This window comes from Equus caballus, chromosome 5 (assembly GCF_041296265.1).
Source record: "Equus caballus isolate H_3958 breed thoroughbred chromosome 5, TB-T2T, whole genome shotgun sequence".
Classification (NCBI taxonomy): Eukaryota; Metazoa; Chordata; class Mammalia; order Perissodactyla; family Equidae; genus Equus; species Equus caballus.
Genome location: NC_091688.1, coordinates 5,206,682 through 5,234,163, shown reverse-complemented (window position 1 = coordinate 5,234,163; position 27,482 = coordinate 5,206,682). Strand labels below are relative to the sequence as shown.

At 45.6% G+C, this 27,482-nt stretch overlaps 1 protein-coding gene across 1 annotated transcript; it reads left to right on the top strand.

Annotated features, from left to right (window-relative positions):
• Window positions 1-429: 429 nt before the first annotated feature.
• Window positions 430-27,482, top strand: DPT (dermatopontin). The gene is made up of 4 exons (XM_001494376.4): window positions 430-864; window positions 11,037-11,162; window positions 22,758-22,865; window positions 26,304-27,482. Exons 1-4 carry the CDS (start codon window positions 533-535, stop codon window positions 26,368-26,370), a joined length of 633 nt encoding a protein of 210 aa, XP_001494426.2. The 5' UTR covers window positions 430-532; the 3' UTR covers window positions 26,371-27,482.

The following is a 27,482-nucleotide window of genomic DNA, read 5'->3' as shown; positions in this document are numbered from 1 at the left end:
TCCTTACACCCAGGAATAAAAGATGCTGGGCTGAGAGCTTAAAAGAAACCAGGCTTCCAACCTTGCAGAAATCCTAATGACGTTGTCCCTTCATCCTATTATTTTGGTGTTTTGAAAGCACCCTCTGGATATTTGTGAGGTCCTGGAAGGCAAGTTTGGAGAACAAATATCAGGGTTTGCTGATGTGGGGTGGGGGGTGGGGTGGGGCAGAGAAAGGTGAGGTGCTGAGAGATGAGGAACAAATACGCTGCTTTGGTCAGGTGACTGTCTCTAAGGAGTGTGAAACTGTTTGCTTTTAGAATCTATCTGCAAAATTGTTCTTTCTCTGAGGAGTTTCTTCCATTTGTATGGTCCTTCCATTTTCCTAGAATTCCACCTTAAAAAAAGCTGGATGTACTTACCGCCAGGCTCTCCGTGCCGAAAAGTTTTGCTTAAACGATGACACACTGCAGTTGGAGCCTGCTCACCCACATCTGGAAGCCACATGTCAGCGGCAGCTGTATAAAACGGCCAGCCCAGCAGACCTAGGGTGATGTTTTCTGCCAGAAGCCCAGGCAGCATGGACCTCACTCTTTTGTGGGTCCTTTTGCCACTGGTCACCATGGCCCAGGGCCAGTATGGTGACTACGAGTACCCATACCAGCAGTACCATGACTATAGCGACGATGGGTGGGTGAATCTGTTCCGGCAGGGCTTCAGCTACCAGTGTCCCCACGGGCAGGTGGTGGTGGCCGTGAGGAGCATCTTCAACAAGAAGGAAGGTTCTGACAGACAATGGAACTACGCCTGCATGCCCACGCCCCAGAGCCTCGGGGAGCCCACGGAGTGCTGGTGGGAGGAGATCAACAGGGCTGGAATGGAATGGTAAGGGGCAGCCCGCTCCACGCGGGCTGGGAACATCACAGCATAGCCCTCCCCTGGGGGCTGCGTGACCCTCAGGAACGGCAGTCACTAAAGACCGGGCAAAACCTACCAGAACCTCCCCACTGCATGCTCTGGGCGGGTCAGACTGCTGCCGAGCAGACCACAGAGCAGGACAAAAGCTCAGGATGGGGAGTGTCCGTGGCAGATGGACCCCTCTGTGGTCTGTTCCTTCCAGAAGCAGCCCTACTCTCAGTTTGATCCAGGGACTAATGTGAGTTTGTGAAATGTTTATGAGCCTGCAAAAAGATAAGTACAGAAACAGAAAGAATTTAAGAAACTTCATAGCAGTTGAACATTGTTGTGATGTCCAAATGGCATTTTAGTTTGGTAGTAATACATTTTTGCTGTTTTACAAAAGTATTGGTTCACAATAGTTTGGGGAAAATAGACAGTTGGACCCTGAGCACAGACGGTTTGAGAAACACTGATTTGGAGCAAGCAAACGAGGGAGAGGGGACAAAGACATTTAGGCAAAGAGAAGTGAAATGAAACAGCTCTCTGCTGCCCCACTAAAAGTGCTCTCTCAGGAGCGTCCTTCTCTCCGTCTGAACTGAGAATGGGATCCGTTGCTGGAGAAGAGTTTACTAAAGGCTCTGAGGGAGAAGTGCCATTCTCACCTGACTGGGCTTTGCCGGAGTAAATAGCATGGAAACGGCCCGAGCCTGTGCTTCACTGTGGGATGACTATCTCAGCCTCAGTGACTGGTCAGGAGCCCATCCAAGTAGCTATTGACTGGTAGGCTGGATGGAGACACAGGGGCAGAGGGGAGAGGGGAGGGAGGCCCAGGGAGGAGGAAGCCCAGTTGGCAGGCTGCTGCTGTGGTGTCTGTAGAGAGAAGACTCTGTGAGGGACTCTAGCAGGCACACAGTAGAGCCGGGTTTGGGGGGTGAGGGGGTCAAGTATAAAACTCTGGGGGTCGCTCAATCAGCAGACGGAGCGATGATGGGAGATCAAGAGGAAAAGACACTGATAGGTAGAAGATCCAGGCAAGAGAGGGGACCTCTGAGAAATGTCAGTTGCCATTTATTGAGTGCTTACCTTGAGCAGGCGCCATGCTGAGTGTTTTATATGGATAATCTCATTTAATGCTTAAAACAAATCTATAAGTCATTTCATGGGTAGATGAACTATGGTCTAGAGATCAGGAGTTTCCTCAGTGGAAAGTGGTAAGCCAGGATTTGGATCCAGTGAGTCATACTTCCAAGCACAGGTGCTTAGCCACACTGAAGCACCGCTTGAGAGCTGCCACCCCCGCCCAGTGTGGGCTCTGTCAGCAGGGCCAGGGCCACCGGACTGGGCTCAGGACAGTTCTTCATCCTGGGGAGAGTGGGGACGTGCAAGATCACAGCAGAAGCCCAGCTCTGGAGGTGTGGAGACCAGCTTGCTTACTATGACTGAGGAGGGGCTCAGCCAGCCTGTGGAAGGGGTGGGGAGGGGGGGTCACACGGGCAGCTACAGGTGGAGGGACTGGGGCTGCCAAGGGTGCTTAGACCGTCTTTACTGAACCATCCTCCCCCCCCCCCCCCACACACACACACACTGCCTCTGGCAAGCAGATTTAATTACCCAAACCCTGTCTGACAGATGCGAACTCAGAGTCCAACCTCGCCTTGATGAAAGATAGTCTCAAGGAGCTCGCCACAGCTGGGCCCATGGCCTGGCACGGACCATGGGAACAACCTAGTTACAATCATCCATCTAGTCCTCCTATCTAGGGGGCCATTATACGGGTGGGGCCCTTTCTAACACATATTTTTAGAGCCCACAGTAAAACAGAGCTGTTTCTTCAAACCCCAAGGGAAGAGCCCTGGGCTCTGAGTCAGGAGGCCTGAATTTGGGTCCTTGTTCTAAAGACGACTTGCTGTGTGACCTTAGAGCAGGGGTTCAGCTCTCTGGTTGGAAAATGAGTGGTCAGACTGCGTGATCTCAGAAGGCTCCACGGCTCCGATAGTCCAGGCTCTGCTTGGCCTGAAAATGCACTTGGATTTTTCTTGCATTCTGTTGATCCTTGTGTTTATCGCTGCTGGGGAGAGAAGGCAAATGATGTTTAGTTTTAAACTTGCCAACGTGTGACTGGTTTGTCATTAACTCCCAAACCATTTGAAGAAAACCAAAAGCGGAAGGGAGTGGAAATTGCATTTCCAAACATTGTTTGGCCAATGGGAGTCAAGTGAGAAGCTGGCAGGCAAGATGTCCCTCCACCTTCTCTTCCTCCACATTTTTGAGTATGCAGAGTCAAATGATTGATTCTTTTCCCCTGATCTTGACCCCCACTAATCACAGGGTCAAAAATGCACAAAAGTGAAAAACAGCTTCTTTACAATAGGACTCAGCCTCCCCAGGACTGATAGCAATTACCCCAGAGGCATTTTTTAGATGATTATTGCTTTGGATTTAGACTCCCGTCTCAGTGAACAATCTGGAAGGAAAGAAATTACTCATAGGCTGTGGAGCAGTTACATTTTCCCGTCACATAATCTGTTCTGGGGGAAGAGTTGTTGATGGTTTTGTGCAGTGTGGTTGCCTTGTATAACTAAATTAGCTTGCAAGTTTATTTTAAGAGGAGGGAGGAGTCTCAAACCCAGATTTGACCACGGAACATAGGATCTGCTAAAGACGCTTGCTAACTGGAGCAGTCTTTGAAAGATGCTTCCATCATGGCTGAGTGGCTTGTAACACTGCTGTTTGCCACGGTTTCTCTGTTGAAAACTCCTACTTCAGGGACCAGATTCTGAAGTGTGTGTGCTGGCTCCACCACACAGGACTCCCAGCAGGCTTTCCCTGGGTCCCAGGAGTGGCATTTTGCCATCCCAGTGCATGCCTCGGTTGTTCTCAGGGAACCTTCTCTAACTTGAGTTGACACAGGCTGTAGGGCATGTGGGTCCTGTGTGGAACAAGATGAGGCTGGAATTCTCAGTGAGCTTGAGCTGTGGCGTGGTGGAAGGACCTTTGGTCTGGGAATCAGGAAGCCTGGATTCATAGCTCCTGTTTCTGTCATCTCTTAGCTCTGTGCTTGGGCATTCGGTTCCTCATTCTGGCAAAAAGAGAAAAAAAAACCTGTGACAGCAACCTCACTAGTTGTCGGGGGGCATTACTGTGATGCTTACAGGAGAAAGTATAGGAGAACTCTGAAACAAATCTAAATCGAAACTAATGCCTGGCACGTCAGGGGCGCTCAGCCAAGGCTTAGTGAATCTGGGATTTGGTGAGGCTATTTGGGGTAAGCCAGCTTCACGTGGAGTCTGAACTCAGAGGAACAGTGTTCTGCCTATTGGCACCCGCTTTCTTCCCTGGGCTTCAAAGAATCCCAAGACATTTTAAAAGGCAGCTCGTACTAGAGCTGACTACTCAAATTTCTGAATTCACCAAAGACAAGCCGCAGGACAGAGAAGAGGAGAAAGGATAACTATCCCACAGAGCTATGTTAGCATCAAGGTAAACTTGAAGCTGGGCGTGTTAGGCATAATTTTCCATAATCTGACTCTGACTGAGAGCAAGGCTCCACACGGTATGGAGCAATCCTTCTGATTCATGGTTCTGAGCGTTCAGTACCCACAGCTCCCACCTCCTCAGAAAGGCTTCCCTGGACCACCTCCTCTAAGCCAACATCTGCCACCCTCGGCTCCCAACCTGTTTTGTGCTTCCTGAGGTGCACTGGTCATTACCTGATTTGAGTTTGTATCTCTTTGGTTCCTTCAAAATAGAAGCTTCATGAACATAGGAACTTTGTCTCATTCAGTGAAAATTCCCCAGTGCCCAGCGTCAGGAGACGCACCCGCTCATAGCTAGCGAGTGGCAAAGGTGGAACCCAAGCCAGATGGTCTGATGCCACAGCGCTGCAGGTGGATGTTAAATGTTGGCGTTATTTTGTTCTTGGGTAAAGCCACAGGGAGAGCTGGGCTAAAGAAGCTGTCACCTCCCTGTAGGAATGACTTCTGAGGCAAGAAGCCTGAGCGTGCAAGATCAGGGTCATGGCAGATCCAGGATTCTTGCCCACTTTCCCTCGAGGTCACTCTCCTAAGTGCTGGGACTCAGTTGCGTGAGGAACTTGAGCTTTGCAAAGATGGCTCTTGGTTTTGTTCAAAAGGATGGCAAAGGTTCACTCCTCCCGCTGGGGGGTTTGTTTCTGTCTGGGTGCTTGTCGGACATAATCTTCCCAATAAATAAGAGAGTTCCACAGAGTTAGGATACCTTCCTCTGTGTCTGTGTGTGTGTGTCTTTGAGGTCTCTTGAAGTAATGGAGAGATTATGATCTTTGGCGTCAGATAGAACAATTCTCAAAATGCAGCCCCACTACTACCTCCAGGCAAGTCACATCAGCTTTCCAAGCCTCAAATTCGACATCCGGAAAGACAACTCCCCAGAATCGTCGTGAGAATTAAATGAGATGATGGATGTGCCTTACTGGCTGTGTGTCCTTTGGGGGATTACTTAACCTCTCTAAACCTGAGTTTCTCTATGTATCAAATGGTAGGGGCAGCGAGCTGATTATCTGAGCCCATTTCATAGAATTGTTTTGATGATTAAAATAATTAATGCAGGTACAATGCTGAGTACAATGCCTGGCACATGGTGACCTTGATAAAGGTTACCTATTCTTACTATTATGACTACTATGTGGAAACCGAAACTTAAAGAGATAAATATCACACAGTTGGTAAATTACGAAGCTGGAGTTGAAATCCAAATTACTAGATTAAAAAGGCTCCTGATAGACATTGTTTTGTTTTTGGAACATGTACTTCAGTTACAACCTGTAAATATTAAGTGAACATTTCGAGTGCCCTGAGTACTTGTCACATTTTCAGATAGACACTGAGGCAGCGTTAGACCTCTCGGTTGACAAATATTGCGATACCTGATGTCTGTGAGCGCCCCTGGGTTAGCCTCACGCCCCTGCATGACCTGGACTTGCTCTGAGGCCAGAACTGATCTCGTGAGAGAATCTGGATCTTCTCAGAGGCCTTGGGGTGACCTCTACTGCTTGTACTTTTCTAAAATGGGGCAGGAGTTTGTATTTTAGGGAGAATTTATTTTTCTCCTCCTGTCCTGTTCTGTGTCTTTCTATCCAGAGAAGCTGTGCAGCAGGCCATTTCTGCTTTACCTTCTTAAAACCTCGTGGACAGAGAGGCAGACTCGAAAAACCTGGACTTGAAGAAGATAGCAGAACTCTTACCCAGATGCAGGCAGGAAGTAACTTTTTGTGCTCCCTGAGAGCTCCTGAACAGGAGCTTTGGCCTCAGAAAAATCTGAGTTTGGATCCCGGCTCTTCTAGTTTCTATCTTGGCCAGGAGTTTTGCAGGCATTATTTCACTTAATCCTCCTAGTGACTCCGGCGAGGCTCCACGCAGCATGTGAATGTCAGGGCTAGGACCAGAACTCACGTCTGCTGATTCCTTGACAAGGGCTCTTTCCCCCGATGCCATCGCTTCTATGTTTTACTACTGCAGATAGAGAAGAAGGTTTTCTGTCTTTGCTTTCAGGGTGATGGCCCTGAGAAAAACCACTTTCAGAAAGGCCACTTTCTCAGAAAAGGTCTGTGAGTATTGTTGTCAGAGGAGGAGTAACTAACGGCCTTGTGATTTTCCTTCTAGAAAGTTCCTAGTGTCAGGTGGAGCAGGGCTAAAACAATGCTCCAGTTTGTGAAACAAATTGAGTCTCCAGCGTTCAAAGGGATGATGAGAAAGAAAGTACGTCTTCTCAGATGGAGAGGAGAGAATCTCTGAAGCAAGGCACCCTCGTGCCCGAAACTCTGAGGGAATGTTCTTAGGGAGTCTGTGCCTGTGCTCAGCTGGGGTCCCGTCACAACTCATCAGGAGAGCTGCAGTCCTGGGCTCATATTCTTTTCTGTGGCCATTCTGGGGCAACACGCAGGTGCTGGGAAGTGACGCAGAGCCCCAGGCATGTTGCTTTTCCCTCCGAGTCATTTTTTAAAAATTGAATTTGAATCACTTTGGCGATGCAAACTCTCAGATCCCCTCCCAGCCACAGGCTGCCCTCACTCCCCTCCTCGCCTGCTGGCTCCTGTATGGCCTAAGGTTTAGGGGAGGCTTGTTAAATAAGGTGCTTAAGGAAAAGTGATTGAAAGGGAGAGGAAGGGAGGAGATGAACGCTCAAAGCTGTATTCATTCTGCATCCTCATCCTGGAGCAGGCTTTGTTCCTGGGGGAGAAGGTGGAAGAGGGAAGATGAAGCACTCACCCGAGTTACTGGAAACTACTTGGAAGGAGTTTCAGGGCCCTTCCTGGATTTGAGTGATGGGCTCTTAAAAGTCAGTTCTGCCTCTGGTAATGGAAGATGCCCTGATCAGTCATTCGTTCATTCATTCTTCCGTTAAACGTTTGCTGAACCCCAGTTTCAGACATTGTAGAGAATTCAAGTTGAAGATTAAATGACCTTTTCCCTCAAGGACTCTACCATCTACTGCGGGTGATACGTCACACTAAAGTATCTATGCGACAAGGTGGGTGTGCCAGCAACCAAGGCAGCCAACCTCCTGAGCTTTGCTTTAGGAAACAGCAGTTCAGAGAATGCATATGAGTCCACCAGCTTTCCACTGGCTGGAGACTGGGGAGCCAAGGGTGGCTTTCGCAGAGCATACTCACAACTGCCACGTGAACTAAAGGAAAGTATGATAACAATAATATGTAATTTATTAAGCATTAAAAGACACTATCCTCAGAATTGTATATGCATTGCCTTCTTTGGTCTTCACAGCAACTTCAGTAGGTATGTGCTGTTATTATGCCCGTTTTACAGTTGAGGAAACTGAGGCCATTAGAGGGTGTGAAGCCTGCCCAAGGTGACACAGCCAGGAGTGGTTGGAGCACCAAACCAGTAGCACAGCCCTGCTCTTAACCACCCTGCTATACTGCTCGCCACATGAGTGTGAAAATGTACCCCTACAAGGATACACTTCTGGAAGGAGTAATCTCATTGTGTTGGTGACGTACTCCCAAACTGTAGTGCAGGCTCACTCCGCCAAAATGTGCAGACAACGGGACAGAAGCTGGGGAGGGGAGTTCTGTTCGGTTATCTAACCTTCACCATATGTTCTTAGCCCCTGGGTCTCTCGTGTCCAGATAATCTTTACAGGGCAGCCTTATCTGAGGTGGTGTGTGAGAGAGTGACACACACACTGCCCATCCAAGAGCGTGGGGCCAGCTGCCTGGCTGACTGCCGGCAGAGAATTCATGGAACTTGGATTGCCTTCAGAACTGGTACCCTGTGAAACAGGTCCGCTTATCTTGCTCCATTTATTTTTACTTAAGGGAACTTACCACCGTGGGAACACTGTCCCCTGTGGTGCTTCGAGTGCACAGGACAAACGAGAACAATGGAGCAATAGCTCCAGGGAAACCCCAGGCCGGCTCAGTTTTGAAAAGGCTGTTTTAGAGAAAGGTGCAGTCTTAGTGATGATAAGGAGGAAGATCACAGAGACCACCAGGATGCGGCACTGTCTCTCTCTGGACACAGATGAGCTTTGTTTACGATTCTTAGAGCTTTCTGTTGAAGTTACGTCCCACCCACATGGCTGGAATTAGGACAGAACAGACTATCCTGGAAGATCCGCCCCCAGAGCTACCCTTCCACTGTCCCAGACCCTAGTGGTCCCTCCCAATCACGTGGCTTTCTGAAATGTTGCAGGTGTTTTCCAAAGTGGTAATACTCCTGAAGAGATGTGGGCAATGGTGGAGTGAAGAAGCCTAGACCATCGAAGGGCAGTGGTCTCAACTTACAACTTCATTTGCATTATTTTTTAAAAATTATTTTATTGAGGTCATATTGTTTATAACATTGTGTAATTTCAGGTGTACATTATTTTATATCAGTTTCTGTATAGACTGCATGGTGTTCACCACCAATAGCCTAGTTTTTAACTGTTGCCATACATATGTGCCCCTTACCCCTTTTGCCCACCACAAACCCCCTTCCCCTCTGTTCTAATCTGTTCTCTGTATCCATGTGTTTGTTTATCTTCCACATATGAGTGAAATCATATGGTGTTTGTCTTTCTCTGTCTGGCTTATTTCACTTAGCATGACACCCTCAAGGTCCATCCATGTTGTTGTAAATGGCACAATTTTGTCTTTTCTTATGGCTGAGTAGTATTTCATTGTATATATACCACATCTTCTTTATCAGTTGTTGGGCACTTGAGTTGCTTCCACATCTTGGCAACTGTGAATAATGCTTCGATGAACAAGGGATGCATAGCTCTCTGGTGGGAGTGCAAACCGCTGCAGCCTCTATGGAAAATAGTATGGAGATTTCTCAAAAAATTAAAAATAGAAATACCATATGATCCAGCTATGCCACTACTGGGTATTTATCCAAAGAACATGAAATCAACAATTCAAAGAGTTAATTTGCATCATTGTATCAACTATATCACCTATACCTGAGCTCGCTAAGGTCCGTCAGAACTTCTGACAAGTCCCGGGATGGGGAATTCAGGCTGGTTTGCATAGTTGACCAAGCACAAAAGCCATGTCTCAGCTCTTCTCTCAACATGGAGGCACAGTGGTTGATACAGGATAGTGGTAGAGTGCAAGTTGTTGAATGGATGAACAAATAAATAAAAGCATATTTGAATGAATATGTACATGAATGAATAAATGAATAATAAATGAATGAAAAGGACAGATGCTTTCCGACCAGAGACATGAAATACCTTTAATGTCTAGTTTTGTCAGATCCACAAGATCATTTCCAGCAATTAAAAAGAATAAAATGAAATCCAGTCACTGATGGATTTACAGTTTGTGTGTCACAAGGTCCCTCTCAGCTATCAGCACAGGGTACTTACTCTGACTTTATCTATCGTATTTTCTGGAAACTTATCTTTACTTGGAAAACAGGGTTGTATTCCAGCAGCTGTTGGGCCACGACACATAGACAACTGCCTGCACAGCTCAGACATAAGAGGGAGCATGATCCGTGGCCAGGTGGGTAGGAAATGCAAAGAAATAGGGCGCTACAGAACTATTTTGGAAGATCTCACTCCACATGAGCTGGGAGCCCGCTGTGGCCAGGTGGAGAACAGCATCCTCATCATCACAGCAAAAAGCGGCAAGCCTTGAAGCAGCAGTGGGGTTTGGAGCAGGAGTGGGAGAAAGCAATGCTGGAGACAGAACAAAGGAAGAAATGATTATATTGCTCTAAGCCAAAGCTTGTTAGGAAGGCACTGGGAAGGTAAAAGGTGCCAATTCCTAGACCAGATAGAATGAAAGAGTGAAAATTCACGTGCCTGCGAGGAGGCTCTGTGGACCAGAGAGGTGGGATTGCTTTCTTTGAAGAATTAGAACTGAGCAGCTAGGACAGGAATGGGGCCCCTAGAGCTTGTTTGAGGAGTTCAGTTGGCCTGTTACAAATCTATAAGAAGTGCCTCCAAATGCCAGAACCCACAGTGGGTACTGGGGATAGCATTTCAACCAAAACTCTCCCTCCCATGTAAAGTTTACATTCCAGTAGGCAGTAGAAAGATTCCTGGGTAAGTAGTGCAAGCCTGGGGTTGTGGTCCCAGCTTCCCCACTGGGTCGCCCTGGACAAATCACTGGGCCCACGTGGACTCTGCCTACAGTATGGAGTAGAAGGAATGAGCATCCTCGTGCTCAATTTCCAGGGCTCTGCTCTTAAGCAGGAGAAACATTTGCTTGAAGTTCATCAATTCATTGTGTTTCTCTTTTGTCTTCTTTTTATTTTAAATTCTAGCAAAATGAATTATATTATCTTTTATTTTAAATGACATGAATAATATAGTCTTGCATTTGTAAAATTCTAGGTGGCTCTACATCCATCCATTTATGCATTCTTCCATCTAACAATATATTCATAGAGGTCTAACAGGAGCAATGTTCTCCAAATTTCCTTCAGTTGAAAGATTCTGAATCATTTGAATTTTAATGTTGAAGATATGTCATTTTTATAAATATCACAAAGTCTTTATTATTTGCAGGAAAATGGGATAAATTGTTAGGGATCTACGTCAGTGAAAAGAGTGGCCTAACTCAGTAACTGTGGGAGCTGGGGAACTGTGGGGTCCTGGGAAGGGGTCTGTCTGTTCGCGTGTCATTGTCATTAGTTTACTTGCAGTTGTTCTCCTCTCTTCAGGTACCAGACATGCTCCAACAATGGACTGGTGGCGGGGTTCCAGAGCCGCTACTTTGAGTCAGTGCTGGATCGGGAGTGGCAATTTTATTGCTGTCGCTACAGGAAGAGATGCCCATATTCCTGCTGGTGAGCCTGGCAGCCAAATGTGACTCCTAGGGCTGGAGGGGAGCTTGGGGGGGTGCTCTGGTCCATATTTCTGGCTTCAGATAACCCTGGGCTGTCATAAACATGCTTGGAATGCAGCAGCTAGCACATAAAAGAGAATGAATGCATGAATGAATGAAAAGGCTAGAATAATATTCACACTGGCAGAGACCTTACAGGTCATCAACCCAATGCTCGCACACCCTTCTTTTGGGAAAAAATGAAACAAACAGAACAATAGAACAAGGAAGTGACTTTCCTAAAGCCACCCAGCTGTTTCATGGGGGTGTCACCTCTAGAGCTGAGGTCTACTGACTCCTGTCCCAGGACTCTTTTCCTTCTATCACACTAACTTATCACATTTAAGGCTGCTGGACCTACTTGGGAGCCTATTTTTTCCTGCAGAGCTTCTTTGGAAGAAAACAACCCTGTCACAGGTCAGAGGGACAAACATAGGATATAATTATAGACTGAAAAAAGAGGCTGGTGTTTTCTAGATCAATTTGTAATTCCAGTCTGTGAAATTTTGTTCCTCTCCCACTCCCTGGGCTGATGCCAAATATCTCCTGACATTGCCCTTGAGTTGACTAGAAGAATGTGTACGTGTTTATTTACCCTGATAACTTATGCTGGGTGCTGACAACATGACTTGTCCCAAGTTCTTCAGTCCACAAACAATCCAGGCATTTCTGCCTTGGACAAAGGGATCCCAAAGCATCCACATTTGAAAGCTGGCTCACTCAAGTGATTTCTCTCTCTACAGTGTGATGCTTGGGAGGGCAGCCTTTGGGTTATGCTTATTCTCTGAAACCAGACAGCCTTACTCCACAGACGCCCAAATGGGGCACAATGTCTCTAGGGACAGGCAGCTCCAAAAGCTGAACATTTTCTGTGTAAAGGAATGATGAATAGGGAATTTGGAGCTCCAGGTCAGCTGGTATCCCTAGCTATATGATAGAGCGGAGACCTCCTCCAGCTCTCCAAAACTGCTTGCATAAAGCAGCTCTCACCCCACCACGGCAGGTGAGCAGTCATGGCTAGCGCGCAGGATATAACCAAGAGGTGCTGAATCAAAGACCTAGAGATCTCACGCTGCAGGGCAGAGTGGAAGGAGCACTGAGGCGGGCACAAGAAACTTGAGCTGAAGCGTCTGTGTTGACCCCTCCTCTCTCTGCCTCCCCTCCTGCCAACTTCCTTCCTCCTCTTCTCACTGTAACTGTGCCATCACTAGAACGTCTCTTTACTTCTAGAAGGAGCCTCAAGTCCATCACTTAAAATGATGACTACCTTTTCTGGGTCTCTGAGATTTTTACGAATCTGATGAAAGCTGTAGACCTTGTCTTCAGGAAAAAGAAAATGCACTTAGGCATGTTTACAAGAAAGGTTGCAGACAGCCAGGAGCCCTCAGGCTCCCTGAATACCGCTCAGGGACATGCTGGATCACAAGGTGAAACCCACGCACTAAAAGATCTTTGGGTTGTTTTGAGCCATAAAAATGTCTTGACTCCAAAGGTGCTTTTGGGAAGGGCAGTCTAGATGCCCAGAACTGTTTTCAAAGAGAGGGTGAAGGTTCTAAAGATTCTTGGTCCCCCCCCCCCAAGAGAGGGGAGGGCAGGTAGGGGCCTGCCTGCTGCCACCGGAAGCTCGGCCTTCCTCTCATCATCCCTTCCCCAGGCTGCCGAGGGATTGGCACTCCCTCAGTGACATCCACCCCCCTTTGTTGCAAGGCATTAAAAGCCAGCTGAAAGGTAAATAAATTATCTGAAAGAGTAAGCAACAAACTAGTACTCAGTCAGTTAATCCATTACCATGTTAGCAAGACTTCCCCTTAGTCAGTCTCCAAAGAGATACATCAGGGTTGGGGGTACACTGGGTGGACCAGAGGGCCCTGTTCGGGAAGGAGAAGGGGTGAAAGAGAAGTCAGCCCAGAGTGGCTGCAGCGAGGAGGATGGACAGCCTCGGGGCCGAGGGAGGCCTGGGGCTGGGGGCCCTGTCCCCAGCCCTTCAGGGATGCCTCTGTTACAGCTCTCAGTACACTACATTTTAACTATGCATGTACGGTGTCCTCTCTCCACCTCGACTGGAAGCATGTGGAGGATACGGGAGCACATTGATATTTTTGTGCTCGGCGCCTAGCAGAGTGCTTGCCCAATGTCTGCTTAATAGTTACTTAATGAATCTTCAAATTAATGATTCTGGATGGCATGCAGAATAAGGTGAAGAGGCCCAGAAAATATAGTTTACTTATTTACGCCAAACATTGCTGTTTTTTTTTTTAAATCTGCCTCCACCCTCCCACCTTTGCCCTAGAATGTAAGCTCTGCACAAGCAAAGATCTTTGTATTGATGTCTTCTAAACCCCTTAAATAATGCCAGGCACATAGTAGGCTCTCAAGAATATTTGTTGAATGAGTGAATGAATAACTTCAGCCTGCTTCCTAGTTTTGTTGTGAGGATTAAATGAGATAATAGCCAACTGGTATTGCCACTGGCTGTGATCACACAGGGCTGGCCCCTACACCCTCCCAGCTGCAGCAGAGACCCAGCCTCCCCACCAGCTAACAGGCCTTTCAAAGGAGGCTCCGCCCGAGGTCATCACAGTCAGGGGTCTGGTCGCCTTGCAGGAGGCAGAACCTGTGACTGGAGCTGGTTATGCAGAGGAACCAGAAAGCGTCTCCGTGGACAGTCTGCTGGGGCTGCAGTGACTCATTCCCTCCAGGCAGAGGAGGAGAGAGCTGGAGCAGCTGAGGACTGATCCCAGCGAGGCCCGGGGCTCTGCCAGGATGAACGGGAGAGGCTGCCTCAGCTGGTCACACAGTCAGTGGCTGGCCACTGGCTCCTGGCCAAGCAGGCAACGACAGGGAGCAGGCGTAGGCTTTTGATGACCAGGCAGGCAAGAAACTGAGGCTCAGTGGTTTTATAAAAGTTGTCAAAGGGCAGAGATAGGAGGCGGGGGAGTGGAGATAAGGGTGGGATGAAGGGGAAAACATCTAAATCTTCCAGAGTCCCCACGTTCCACGGCTTCTGTGATCTATGTCACCACCCTGAGCACGGCTGCTTGAAGCTTGCCCTGTTTATTTGGATTCTGAGACTTGAAAGACCCCCAGGTCTGTGTGTCTCGAAATTCTGCTGATTTTCTGATGAGGTCCCAGGCTTTCAGTGTTCACTTGGGGGCCGGTTCCAGGCTACTCCTGCTCCTCAGGAGGGCTAAGTGTCCTTCCTCTCACGCACTTTAAAAGTGACTTCTCAACTTCCCTTCCCTGCAGCCCACCAATTGCTAAGATGCCAAGAATTTAATGAACATGGAGCTACATATGTGGGAACACCGTCCCGAGGTTAAAGACTGACAAATAGAGATGAGCAACTTTTCTTAAGTTGCACCAGACATTCAGGCCTCCAAGGCAAAATCTACTCCTAGTCTTGGACTGCAAAGTTCTGGGCACCCTCACCCCCCACCCCCCACCACACCCTCACCCTTCCTCATTCCACCCCATCCCCAGACATGTCACTGATGGTCAGTAGAACCAAAGGGTCGGGTAAATGGGAGAGAAGTACTCGGAAGGACATGGCAAATCAACTGTGAAGTGAGTCCCGCTAAGGAAGGCATCCCTTGGCTGCATCTATGTCTGGTGGCATGGTGTTAGAGCTGAGAGTGACCGCAGTTGTCAAAGGCATGGTACTTTTCCGAAGGAAAACTTTGAGAAGCAGCAGCAGGAGATTGCAGTAGGCACCACGGTATGCGGTGCATGACTCACTCTCCCACTGGTGTGTCTAGACATTTTAGTGGCTTCTTTAAATTGCCTGAGTCATGATGTTATATTATATGTCTTTCTAAATTGAATGAAGCCTCTAGGGCATAAATTAGGTCTTGTTTCTTCAGCATCTCAGCATATTGCCTGGCACAAAGTAGCCCCTTAATAAATTCCTCAAATGAATAACTGAATGTTGCTGGTCCCTGGGAACAGTAACAGTGGTGAAACCTGACATCGACTTGATGTTTTATAGTTGAAAAGGGCTTCTTTCACATGCATTATTTCACTCGATCTTTCTAACAGCCCTTCTGTGTGAGAACTGTTTTCTCTCACCTTCCCACAGAGAAACTGCGGATAACCCTCCTATTTGAAACCTTCCCTTCCATCACGTTAACCAGCTTGAATTACCTCCCAGGGAACTGGAGGCGTGTGGGTGGCGACATCTTTCTCTTCCCACTTTGAAAGCCATTCTGCAGCCCTGAGCCCGACCCTGTTCTGAAGTAGCTAAGTGAGCATCTATCGTCTCTGCTCCTGCAAGCATTCAGTGGCTCAGAAATAGCACCACTGCCTGCAGGACAATCAGGTCATCCAACCGACTCCCAAATGAGTGCGGGATTTATTTGCTTGGTGGGAACCAAGGTGCTGTTCTCATCTGAGTCTGTGCAGTTTCTCCTTAGATTTTACAGCATCAGTGAGCTCTAGCAAGAAAGTGAATTCCCAATAGATGCTGACACGCTGTCACTAAACGGCCCCCACAGGATTAGATGCATGTGTAAATTTTACACATATTTTTATATATATTTATATTTATATAAATATTTATATATGAGAATTAGAATTCTCCGTCCAGCCGTCTGCAAACCACAAACACATGTCACTGAAGAAGCCGCAACCCTTCAGAGACTGTTTGTAATAACTCCCCAGGCTCCCAGCGGCTCCAGCTGCTGTGTGCCATGAACCAGACTGTCCCCTGTCAGCATGCTGAGGCTGTCCAGGCATGGAGTATGGGTCTGAGGAATGGATGGTTTTGAATTCAGTATCTATTTCCTTTCCTAAATGGTTCTTCTCAGATCTGTGGCCTTTAATTAGGTTCATTGGATGATATGTTTTGACCGAAAAAGTAATGTCCTTCCTCAAAATCAACGTGGATGACCTTTCAGTTCTCCTTCAACCTTGAGATTCCGTGACTCAGACATTGCATTCTCCATGACGTAGCTCCCCTCTCCCTTAGGCTCAAGGCATAAGCCAGAGGATGGCTTTTCTTAATTCCTAGATAGCTCTAGTTAATGACAACAACAAGAAAATCAGTTAATCAGAACATTCTTCTCTACTCTCCACCCCAAAGCCCTCAATCAAAGCTAATCTTTAACTCGTACTCTCATTGTTCAGATTTTAATACAAGATGAGTAGTGTTTGCATGACCGGTCCCTGTAAAATCATGGCAGGGACAAGAATGACCTCATAGGCACCTCCATTACAGTGTCTGTCACCCCCACGCCAGCTCAGATGCTGCTGCAGCTCTGCTCCCAGAGGCCTGGTGAGAAGGGCAGCTTGTATGCTGGTTCCTCTCTGAGCAAGCTAGAAGGTGTTATTAGAGAGATGGAGACGCCCACACTTTGAGAAAAGAGGACTGGATGTGACTCTGTGTGTGTGTATGTGTGTGTGTGTGTGTGTGAGGAAGGTTGGCCCTGAGCTAACATCTATTGCCAATCTTCCTTTTTTTGCTTGAGGAAGATTGTCACTGAGCTAACATCTGTGCCAGTCTTCCTCTTCTTTATGTGGGATGCCGCCTCAGCATGGCCTGACGAGTGGTGCTAGGTCTGTGCCCAGGATCCAAACCTGCGAACCCTGGGCCACCAAAGCAGAGCATGCAAACTTAACCACTATGTCACTGGGCCAGCCCCTGAATGTGACATTTTACAGAAGCTTGCATTGAGTTTAGATGTGTCTGTGCCCTACGAACAACCACTGCCTTGCACTGCATGACGCACGAAGCACTCACTTTGGGGGACAACAGCCCCTCTGAGCTTGAACAAAATCGATCGCACCTATCATCAATCACAGGGGCCGTCACAATTACTGTGCCATATTTATAATTTAGAAATGTATTTGCTGCCTGCATATTGGTGATGCCTCCCTCTCTGTGCTCAAATTTCAAAAGCAGAAATTTCAGAGAGGTGTCTGGTTGTCTGGTAAGTATTGGCTGGCCCAAGGCCAGGCCCTACCAGCTACTTAGAACAAGATAAACCTCACAATCACAGACCAAACTTGTTGCTTCGTTCTATCTAGTCTGCTCCCTTTTACTGGATTCTAGAGACATCATTCATCCCTCTTTTATGAATTCATTTAATCAGTCAGTGAATGTGAATGGACATAAAATAAGTACAATTCATAGACTTTGATTTAGTTCCTGATGATGACGACGGTGACTTTTATTTATTGAGTCCTCCCATGTGCTCTGGCGTTAGCTCACTTGCTTCTCATATATGGAAATTATGATACTATTACACCGATATGGGAACTGAGGTGCAGAATTGTGACTTGTTCAAAGTTCCAAACTTGATTCAAACGAGTCGACCAGCGCCCAAATCCCATGCTCTTTGCACAGCAGTGAGCTCTCTCCATCTAGATGAGGAAATAAGACCCGTGCGGGTGAAGTATTAGCTAACAACACAGTAGGCATCTAATAGTGAAAACAGAAAAGAAAGTTTATTTTAGCTGGAGGGGAGATGTTGGGGGTAGAGTTGTCCCCCCCAACGTGCAGGACCAGGGTGACCATGATGTAATGTGGCTGATGAAAACCAGCATGAGTCAAAACAAATGTGCTTGCTGACCAGGTGGGGACTCGGACCATGAGCCAGAAACTCAGTTCCAAAAGATCTGGAAAATCCTCAGGGACTTTCCTCTTCTAATTTAAGCCACAGATATCTCTGGAACTGTGTTCACCTGTGTTGTGATACATATTATGAACTCTTTAAAATATAAATCTCCAAAATGCCACAAGAGGACAGACATGAACATTTGACACTCTTTCTCACATCCCCAGGGTTCAGGCTGTCTCTGTGGAAAAGGCATTTTGGCGACCACAGAGGTCCTGGTCATTCAGTGGCTCTTGGCCGGTTTCCCCAGTCCTTTGGTCAAGAAGCGAGTGTGGCTGTTTCTTTGTGGCTGCTTTCCTTTATGAATAACTGCATTTGGGTTTTGTTTTTCTCATCCTTGCAAAAATATTTCAAACAGGTTCTGATGCAGCACCTACTGGAGATGCCAGGCCTTTGACAAAGTAGTCTAACCTGACATATTTCCATTCCTTGTTGCTTACCGGGAAAAGCATTATGCAAGAGGATTGATCAGAAGAGCTTCCGTTTATTTAGGACACTTCTCAATGATTTGCCTGTCAAAAAGAGACATCTTTTAGCTGGATGTAGAATGTAGGCCAACTTCAACATATCAGTTCTACAAATGTTGAATTTCTTCTCCATGCCACTGCCATGTCCTAACGGCCCCTCAAGGTCTGTATTGGTCATCATCATGAAACAAGATGCCATGGTATTCTATTTTTTTTAATTTTATTGACGTCATAATAGTTTATAACATTGTGAAGTTTCAGTTGTACATTATTATTTGTCAGTCACCATATGTAAGTGCCCTTTTACCCCTTATGCCCGCCCCGGACCTCCCTGCCCCTCTGGTAACCGCTAATCTATTCTCTTTGTCCATGTGTTTGTTTATATTCCACATAGGAAGGTATTCTATTTTTTTAATCAAACCCTAAATATTTGGTGCTGACAAGTAATAGGACATTAGACTAGGATATTTAAAATAAGGTACTAATTGAGTAGTGGAGAAAATAGGAGCAAAGCAGAATCAGAGATGGGGTTGACCAGAAAATACTTCTCTACGATGTTGTTTGAGCATGGGGTGAGCTCTAGAGAATGGATCAGAAAACATGCTCAGCTTATCTTTATTTTGAAAAAAGCTGAAGTATGGCTTCCTCCGGTACCCCATTCTGATTTCTTAACATACAAATACTGGGGTTTTCTTCCATCGTTTATAGTAGGGGATCTGTAGTGTATCCTTTTCTGGTATCCCACACAGCAGGGTTACGTTGAGGTTGAGGCACTTATTGACCTGGGGTCGTGGGGCAAGGCACGTGGCCTGAGAGCGGGGCCCCCAAGGGCGACTCCAAGGGCTCCAGCGCCCCAACCTCAGCAGACCCCAGCACAGCCAAGCTTAACTTCAGGTTCAACCACGCAGTAATCAATAATGCAGGTGGATTTTCTCACTTTCTGTTGAGGAATAGATTCAAAATTCTTCCCTTTAACTATTAAAAACTGAATGAGTCCTCAACCTCACCTTCAACAATAGATAAAATTGGCCTCTTTATCTAACTAAACTGTGTATCTCCTCCCCTTTTTAAAATGCGTGTGATAACACACATCTGAGCTAAGCTCTATGATAAGTCCTATTCTCATAGCAAAGGAGCCATGAGTTCTGAGCCACAGCTCGGTCTGGGGCAGTGTACTGGTCAGCAATCCTTTGTTGAATCTGCTTAGATCTGTTGATAATTTCAGTGCTTTCAGAATGTTCGATGAGAAGATCCTATATCAATCTTAAAAATCTCTTCAGTTTGAATGGGTTTTCTTCAGCACATAACTAAGATATTATTTAATTTCTTTCCATCTCATTCAACCTCATTTAACACAACAAGTTGTACAGGTGGTTCTATGTTATCAAGTTCTCTCTTAGCTTTGGAACAACTCTCTGTCTCGTCTTGTCTACAAATGGCAGAAAAAGTATTCTGAAGTGAGAAATTGTACCCCAGTAGTCACTCGTCCAAAAGAGGTGGGAGGAACATACACACACGCACACGAGCAGTTCTTTGTAAAGGGGTGTAAAAGGTTCTCGATAGAAGAGCTTCGATAACAGACTCATTTCAGTAAACTGGATAAAGGCACCTTTCTGACCTGCCCTCACCCTCATCTGGCCAAGCTGAAGGCTTGTTTGATTGTTTTAATTGATCTAGGAATGTACGGCAATGCTCAGTCTGAAGTGTGCTTTGCTAAAAAGCTACCTGAAGTGACCTAGTAACTCACAAGGAAGCTGGAGCCACAGTGAGCTCCTCCCGGGCCGCGCTCAGGAAGCCGATGCCGCAGTTTATGAAACCCTGATCTTCTGCTTCCTTGTAGCCTCTTTTAATTTCCTGACAAGTCCCTATGCCCTTGTCGCAGTGTCTAGTTCTGAAAGTCTAAATTCTATTTCTTCTCTCTAAGGAGCTATTGCTGGAGCTTTCATTTATTAGGACATGTTGTCATCAAGAACTAACTGGAGACACATCTGTTTGGTGCTAAAGTTCAGAATCCTGGACCGTGTTGAAACAGCAGTTCCCCCGTGGTTGGTGTTTGGGAGGCTCACTTTCTACCGATTGGGGCCATTTCTCCCTGTGTATTTTTAGTTTCATAAAGCAGGGATAATCATTTCCATCAATATCCAAACTCCTTCCCTAGCCCCCTTAATCCAGGCTTCTGCAAGATAGTCTAAACTTGCTCTCATGATTTTATAACAAAAAGGAAACAGAGCAACAGCAGCAACCAAACATCAAGTTAGACAAAAACCTGGGACCAAGATTTGAGCCTGGGTCCCAAAGGTTGGGGCCAACATGGAAATGTACCAGTGAGCAAGCACCACGCTTTCTCCAGAGAGTTCTAGAAATTCACTGGACAGCAGTCCCCCAGAGAGAGGCTTTCCAGGCAAACTGTCCTGTTGAGCAGGGGACCTGTGTCTGGTCACTATCAAAAATGAAGCAATAGAAAATGCTAGTTAGAGAAAGCAATGGATAACTTTTTCCCCCGTTGAAGCTTGAAACTTCATGATGTTTTTCTTTAAAATTAAAATGCAAACCTCTCTTTCCCACTTTATTCCAAATGTATTTAGCTCTCCAAGAAATCTGAAGGCAGATCAGTAAAAACTTAAAAAATGAAAATCTGGCCTGATTATTTGCAAATAGTTTCAGCAATTGGATTTGGCCTAACGCAGTATTGCCGTGTGCAGACTCCGCCTTAGCACATAGAACGATGTTTGGCAATCAGTCTTATATATTGTGTCCAAAGAGAACTTCAAAAGTTCTGGAATATATTTTGTGTTCCCTGAAGTAAGGAAACACCTCCTACCGCATCTCTTTTAATTCTAATTTGCGTTATTCACATTCTCAACAGATTCCTCTTTCTTTGGGTGAACTTTAGTCTAGCACTTGTTAGAATCCTTGTGGACCATAAACCAATGGAACTCAAGTGAGGCCCCATTAGGTCCATCTATGAGTCACTTAACAATTTCACTAGAAAAAGGAAGACCTAGTTCTGGGTCTCTTTAGAAGCACAAAAGAGATTTCTGAATTAGCAGAACTTTATTGCCCTTCATGAACACGTTAAGCAGAAACATATGTAGCCCACTCTGGGCTGGGCTTGGCATCCTGATAGAGCGTAATTGCGCCTTGAGGAGAGAAAAATTGGAGAACGAGGACAACTGCACAATGTGGGAGAAGGAATGAAAGTGAACCAAGAGAGCGGGGTTTTAAGGTTCTGGCTAATACCGGAGCTAACAGGATGCTCACATGTTCGCATCTTGAGCTCACATTGATCTTGCTGCATCTAAGCACCGAGATCCTCCAAAGAGATCTTCCAGTTTATAAATCAATCTTTTCAAGATTTCATGACAATCTTTGCATAGTAAGTCTACACAGCAGAAGATCTTTCTGTTATCAACATACAGCAACCTGGTGAACCTAAATCAGATGAAATGACTGACACTTGCTAACTAGTCGTTTCCCAAGCAGCCCTGGGGGTACAGATAAGGACTTTGGGGCACCCATTTCATACTGAAAGGGCTATTTTGGTCTTGAAGATCTCCAATGGTAAAGCCCTTATGAGAACCAGAAGATTCTAGATTTATTCCAGGGCAGAGCAAAACGAATCTACTCGTAGAGAGGCCCAGGATTGACTTAGTCTTGGAGGAAAAAGGAGAAGGGCGAAGAAGAAGCAAAATTGCTGCTAATTAGTGTATCACACATATTTGTATTAGTCCCAATGGCAAACCTATAAGGAAGCTTTTGTTCTTCTGTAGACCAGGAAACTGAGATTAAGTGACTCTCCCAAGGCCACTTATTTATTCAGCAAGTACATGCTTACTATGTACCAGGCGCTGTTTTAGGTGCCAGAGAAACAATGGTGGACAAGGCTAAGACTGCCCTTGTGGAGCTTACGTTTTATTTTAATAATTTTCAAACACTGTTTTGATCATGACTCACAGTAAAAAATACATATTAAATATCACACAATACATACATCATATAAATACACACATGTATATATTTGAAACAAAATTTTTACACACATACACAAGAACTTACTTTTAGTGTGTACAATGCATTCTCTGATATTTTATATTCTATTTCTTCTTTTTTAAAGTTCATTTGGTAATAATCAATTAAAGTGATTTCATGCTCCACTAGTGAGTCAAAATCCACAGTTTAAAAACATGGTTCCAGTTGACTTGAATGGGATGGACTAATATTGATATTAATCAATATTTCCTCAAGTCCTGGTGAGTTACCTACATCTTTTTCAGAGAATAGATTAATGGCAAGATGAAGTGGGAGGAAGCCATCCATCTTTTCACAGCCTGGAATGGTTTGCTGGAGGCCATCTAACTCCCATTTGGGTCTCCCATGATGGTCGAACTCCATCTTTTTTTTATAGCATCTCTCCTGTTTGTCCCTAGCAATAATAATGTGCTTGTCTTTCTCCTCTAACCTGTTGTTCTTCTCACATAGGCTGACAACAGAATATCCAGGCCACTATGGTGAGGAAATGGACATGATTTCCTACAATTATGATTACTATATGCGAGGAGCAACAACTACTTTCTCTGCAGTGGAAAGGTAAGCCTTCCCCGTGGGCTAGGGGTTTGAGGAGGCAGGCATTAGCTCCATGCAAGGATCATGTCTGCAGGAATTTCAACCTGGAGTTTTCCCTGTTGCAGGTTCTTGGCAGGTCTAGGATTAACTGAGAGATTAACTGGACGGTGGAAGGCAGTGAGAATTGAGCTATGCTCTTAAACCTATTTCATGGGGCAGCTCACCCTTGTGGATGAGGATGGATCCCAGCCTTCTCTGAGCAGGAAATCCTCAACGTGGTATCTCATGATGTTCTAAGCTCTTCGTTCTCTCAATTTCAAAGAGCACTTTTTCTTACCGAACATCAGGAGGAAAGACAAAAATTGTTGAAGGAGTACCCACTGTCAAACTGGACCCTCTTCAGTGCCGTTTCTCTACATGACCCCTACTTTGGGTGCTGGGAAGGGAGAGAGAGGAGAAGGGGAGGGGACTGAAGAGAAGAAACACACAAAGCTTATCAACCATATTTAAAATGAAAGAGGAGAATTTAAATAACCTAAAGGAAAAAACAGCACTCTTTTTTTCATCCCCTTTCTCTCACAATCAGCTCCCCAATCCTATCACAAATACATCAAAACAAAACAATAGGAAGAAAATAAGAATTCTTTTCCCTAATAAAGAGAGAAGTGTGAGTAAATTCAAGTGTTAAAAGATTGATTTGATCTACTTTTAGTCAGATGATGATCACCTTACACAGCAAATAAACTCCTGAAATGTTACCAATAAATGTTTGCAAACTGAACAAAACTTAAATTAATTCATTAAATAATGGACTATAATGAATTTGAGTGTGACTTATCTTTTGTGTATATTTATGTTTTTAAATGAAATGACATCTCACCTAACTGAAGTTAATGCTTAATATGGCTAGTAAAAAACAAAATTTAAAAATAATAATTTAAGAAATAAAAACAAAACAATAAAAGAAACATTAAGTAACTGAAAAGGGACAATGCATATTGCCATTTCCATGAACAAAACCCCTTGTGTTTACTCCTAGGAAAACCCCTCAGTTCTCGCACATTAATCACTTTATTTTAAATACATTCTAAATTAGCTTAGTTACCTAGTTGCTAGGAGCAGCAAATTAAAAAGTGAATGAGGAAGATAGTAGTTAGAATAAAACTCACTTCACCAGTGAGAAGAAATCGCTGAATGACATGACACCCACACAAAACATATTTAAGAAAAGGAAAGATCTAAGAACTCAAAGACCATGGAAGCCTGGTGACATTTAGCAGGGGAGAGTAGCCCCAAAGAGCAACACTGAATAACGTATAGCCAGGTGCTCAATGTTCCTAATGATGTCTCCAAGTCAATAAGAAAATTAGTTCTGCATTCCCTGTTTACGAAGGCAGGAAAGAATAAAGAAAGAGTACTACCCAAAATTATTACAAAATAAATCTATTTTGGCAGTGAAAATGTCCAATTCCTATTGGCTTGGAGATTTTCAGTTATGTGGGTTAATGCAAAGTCTTGGAAAACTGTGATATTATGTCATGTATTTGTTTAAAATGAATATACCCATGCAATTTTGCTGCTGTCACTGACAATCAGTGGCTTAAAGATGTCTGACTTGGGTTCCTTCTGCTCTGCTGAAAGACGTTGAGGCCACCAACTCGAAGAGATCTTGTCAGTGCGGGACTCGCTGGGCAGGAGCTTTCCTTCCATATGCAAATCTATAGTGGTTTCTTCCTGGAATGGAGTTGCCCAACCTGGGCAATATTGACATCTGGGGCCAGATCATTCTTTGGTGATAGAGTCTGTCCTGCGAATTCTAGATGTTTAGCAGCATCCCTGACCCCTACCCACTAGATGGCAGTAGCAACCTCCCCTCCCCCACTGTTCTGACAACTAAAACCCCCTGGGGTTTAGTTTAGCAATTGAGAATCACTGTCCTGGGAGCAAATCAGAGACAGCCTGACTGAGTCCCTTCGTCCTCTTAAGACCAAGTCTAAATTTTGCTCAGCATCACTTAATAGCTTCTTAAAAGAATAGTGTGAATGTCTGCCTTAAGATCTTATTTATCTGTGTCTGTTGGAACACAGATTACAAATTATAAATTATAAAATTATAAATCATACTTATAAAGCCTGCCTTAGGCCATTTGAGCAGTATATCCCATAGCTGCTGCAAGAGCGATCTGCCGGAACTGAGCCTGGTCAGTCCCACCTTCCAGCTCGGAGGCTGGCTGGAGACCTTATCAGTGCTAGTGTTTAGGATGAACTGAACTGGGAAGATGCCACGCAGAATGAAAAAGGAGAAGAATTCTAAGGTTAAAAGGCATTGCTGTGCTTTGAAGGAATTGCGTGATCGTACATGGAATGACTCTTTCTTTTTGCCCATTTTGGAACTTTGCAAGGGATGTGACAGTCATGTCCTCTGATGGGGTCATGGGTACCTAGTTACGGAGGCATTGTGGCATAAGAGAAAGAGCAAGATTTAAGTTTGACAAACTTGGAATCTGAAATTTTCACCGAATTATCTTCAAGAAAACCACTTATTTCTCTGAGTCTGCCTCTCCCCCTAAATAATGAATGGTTTGAGGATTAAACAAGGAAACATGTAAGGCACCCAGTGCAAGGCTGGATGTATGGGAGGTGCTCAGCAAACAGTAGTCGCAATTATTGTCTTTGGTTCTCATCGCTCAGCCCTATCAGCCCAGAAGAGTGCCATGCAGAGTAAGCCCTCAGTAGATATTTGTTAAATGAGTGAACAAAGAACGTAGACTTGTCCTTAGCAAAGAACGTTCCTTGAAATGTATCCACACCATGTTTTTCAGAATTGAGCAATTCTGTGTCCTTTCACACCCGTGCCCGGCCTCTTAAACAAATACGCGATTCCATTTTTCTATACAGGCATGGCAGGCATTTTCTTTTCCGCTTTATGGGGTTTTAGCGTTGGTTCCCCTCACTCCACTTCCCTGTAGGAGCGTTTTCTGAAGGGAACCACACTGTGCAGTATGGAGCCTAGCACACAGTAAGTAGTCAGTAAAAAAAGAATAATGAGCAAATGGTTGGCCTATTTAAGAGAAGATTCTTCAAAATGCAACGGAGACAATGTTAAATAAACGCTTTCATTGCAAGCTGTTAACCTACAGGTCCTTGAGGTACCTTTGGGACAGAGACCTGGTGGGCGGGCCACTGGTGATGGATGGGACCTCCACACAGCCAATAATCTAGCCAGTCTCCTTCAAGGTGCAACCTGAACTGGCTGAGGAGGTGTCCAGGACTCCTGACCTCACAGGTGACTACCTGTGGGTTTCTGAGAGGCCTCATCCAGATGTCTTCTGGGAGCAGAGTGAGACTGGGTGTCCCTGCAGGTCCGAAATTCTCTGGGGGTCGTTCGTCACTTTTCCCTCAGCAGCGATTCTTCCCGTGGTGTCTTCTCACTGACATTAGCTTTCTGACTCTCTCCCCACAGGGATCGCCAGTGGAAGTTCATAATGTGCCGGATGACTGACTATGACTGTGAATTTGCAAATGTTTAGACTTTCCACGCACCAAATCTGGGTGAAGGGAAGGGGGCCAGGAGACCTGAGGATGTCCACACGTGTTACAATCACTTGGAACTCCTAAGTGGTTTCTGCAGTTCTCTTTCCTTCTCCCTGAGCTGGTTGGTAACTGCAATGCCAGCTTTCTAGGTCTTTCTGACTAGTATCCCACTTACAATAAAATCCACAGTTAAATCATGTTTTTCCCTTTCCACACATTCCATAGCACCCGGTTTATATGACTGACGATGACTGTCTTGCACTCCACATACACAGTGTGCGTGCTCACAGCCTGAAAAAGAGCCTGGTTCCTGGAGCACCTGTCATAGTCTTGCTGCTGCTTTTATTACCAAATGAGCTGCAAGCAGGCCTGGTGCTGAGCAGGATCTGTGAGGAGGGTCAAAGTAGCAGAGAGAAGGGCTAGAAATCGAGGAAGGTGGCAGTGAACGTTCTGTGCAGCTGTGTCTGTTTGAATGAAACCCAGCATCCTCACCGAGAGCGCGCCTTCTGTCTTGAGCGACATGCTTCTACCCACCCCTCCACATGAGCCATGCTTGCCTAGCAGCTCTGGTGCATAGTTCTGCATTCCAGGAGTGAGGAGACTGGGAGGAGAAATAGGGAGATGGAAACGGGGGCAAAGCTGAAAGATTTAGGATTGGAAGAATTTCCTGAAGGAGGAAGATTGTTGGCACACGCAGTAATGAAAATGAGTGCCGGAGCCAGAGGAACCTATGAGAATTGGTCTCACGTAAGACAAAAACAGGGAGAGAGAGGTCAGAGAATGGGACTAGGATTAGGAATTTGAGGGGCAAAAGAGAGTGGCTAGGCTGCTTTGGGAAATGGAAAAAGGGGGTTGAGTCACTGGTATCTGGAGGCATAGCTGGGACTCCTAGGAAGGTGGGCATGTGCCCCATAGCCATGGGAGTTACTGGTAAATGCATCTGGGTTGGGATGGGAAAGGCTGCCCTGGGGATCCACTGCCTTCTATGTGTAGTTTTAGGGGTGTCTTTGCAGAGGGGGCCCTATCTTTCCTCCTCCTGTGATGTCTCTGTCCCCATCCCTTAGTACTTACTTCATCATAAAAGGAATAAAAATATTAACATTCACAA

Excerpts from the sequence above, each read along its gene's own strand:
- DPT (XM_001494376.4), top strand. The coding sequence starts at position 533 with ATGTTTTCTGCCAGAAGCCCAGGCAGCATGGACCTCACTCTTTTGTGG. Across the intron at positions 11,163-22,757 it reads AGATGCCCATATTCCTGCTG|GCTGACAACAGAATATCCAG; the intron begins GTGAGCCTGGCA and ends CTTCTCACATAG. Across the intron at positions 22,866-26,303 it reads ACTTTCTCTGCAGTGGAAAG|GGATCGCCAGTGGAAGTTCA; the intron begins GTAAGCCTTCCC and ends CTCTCCCCACAG.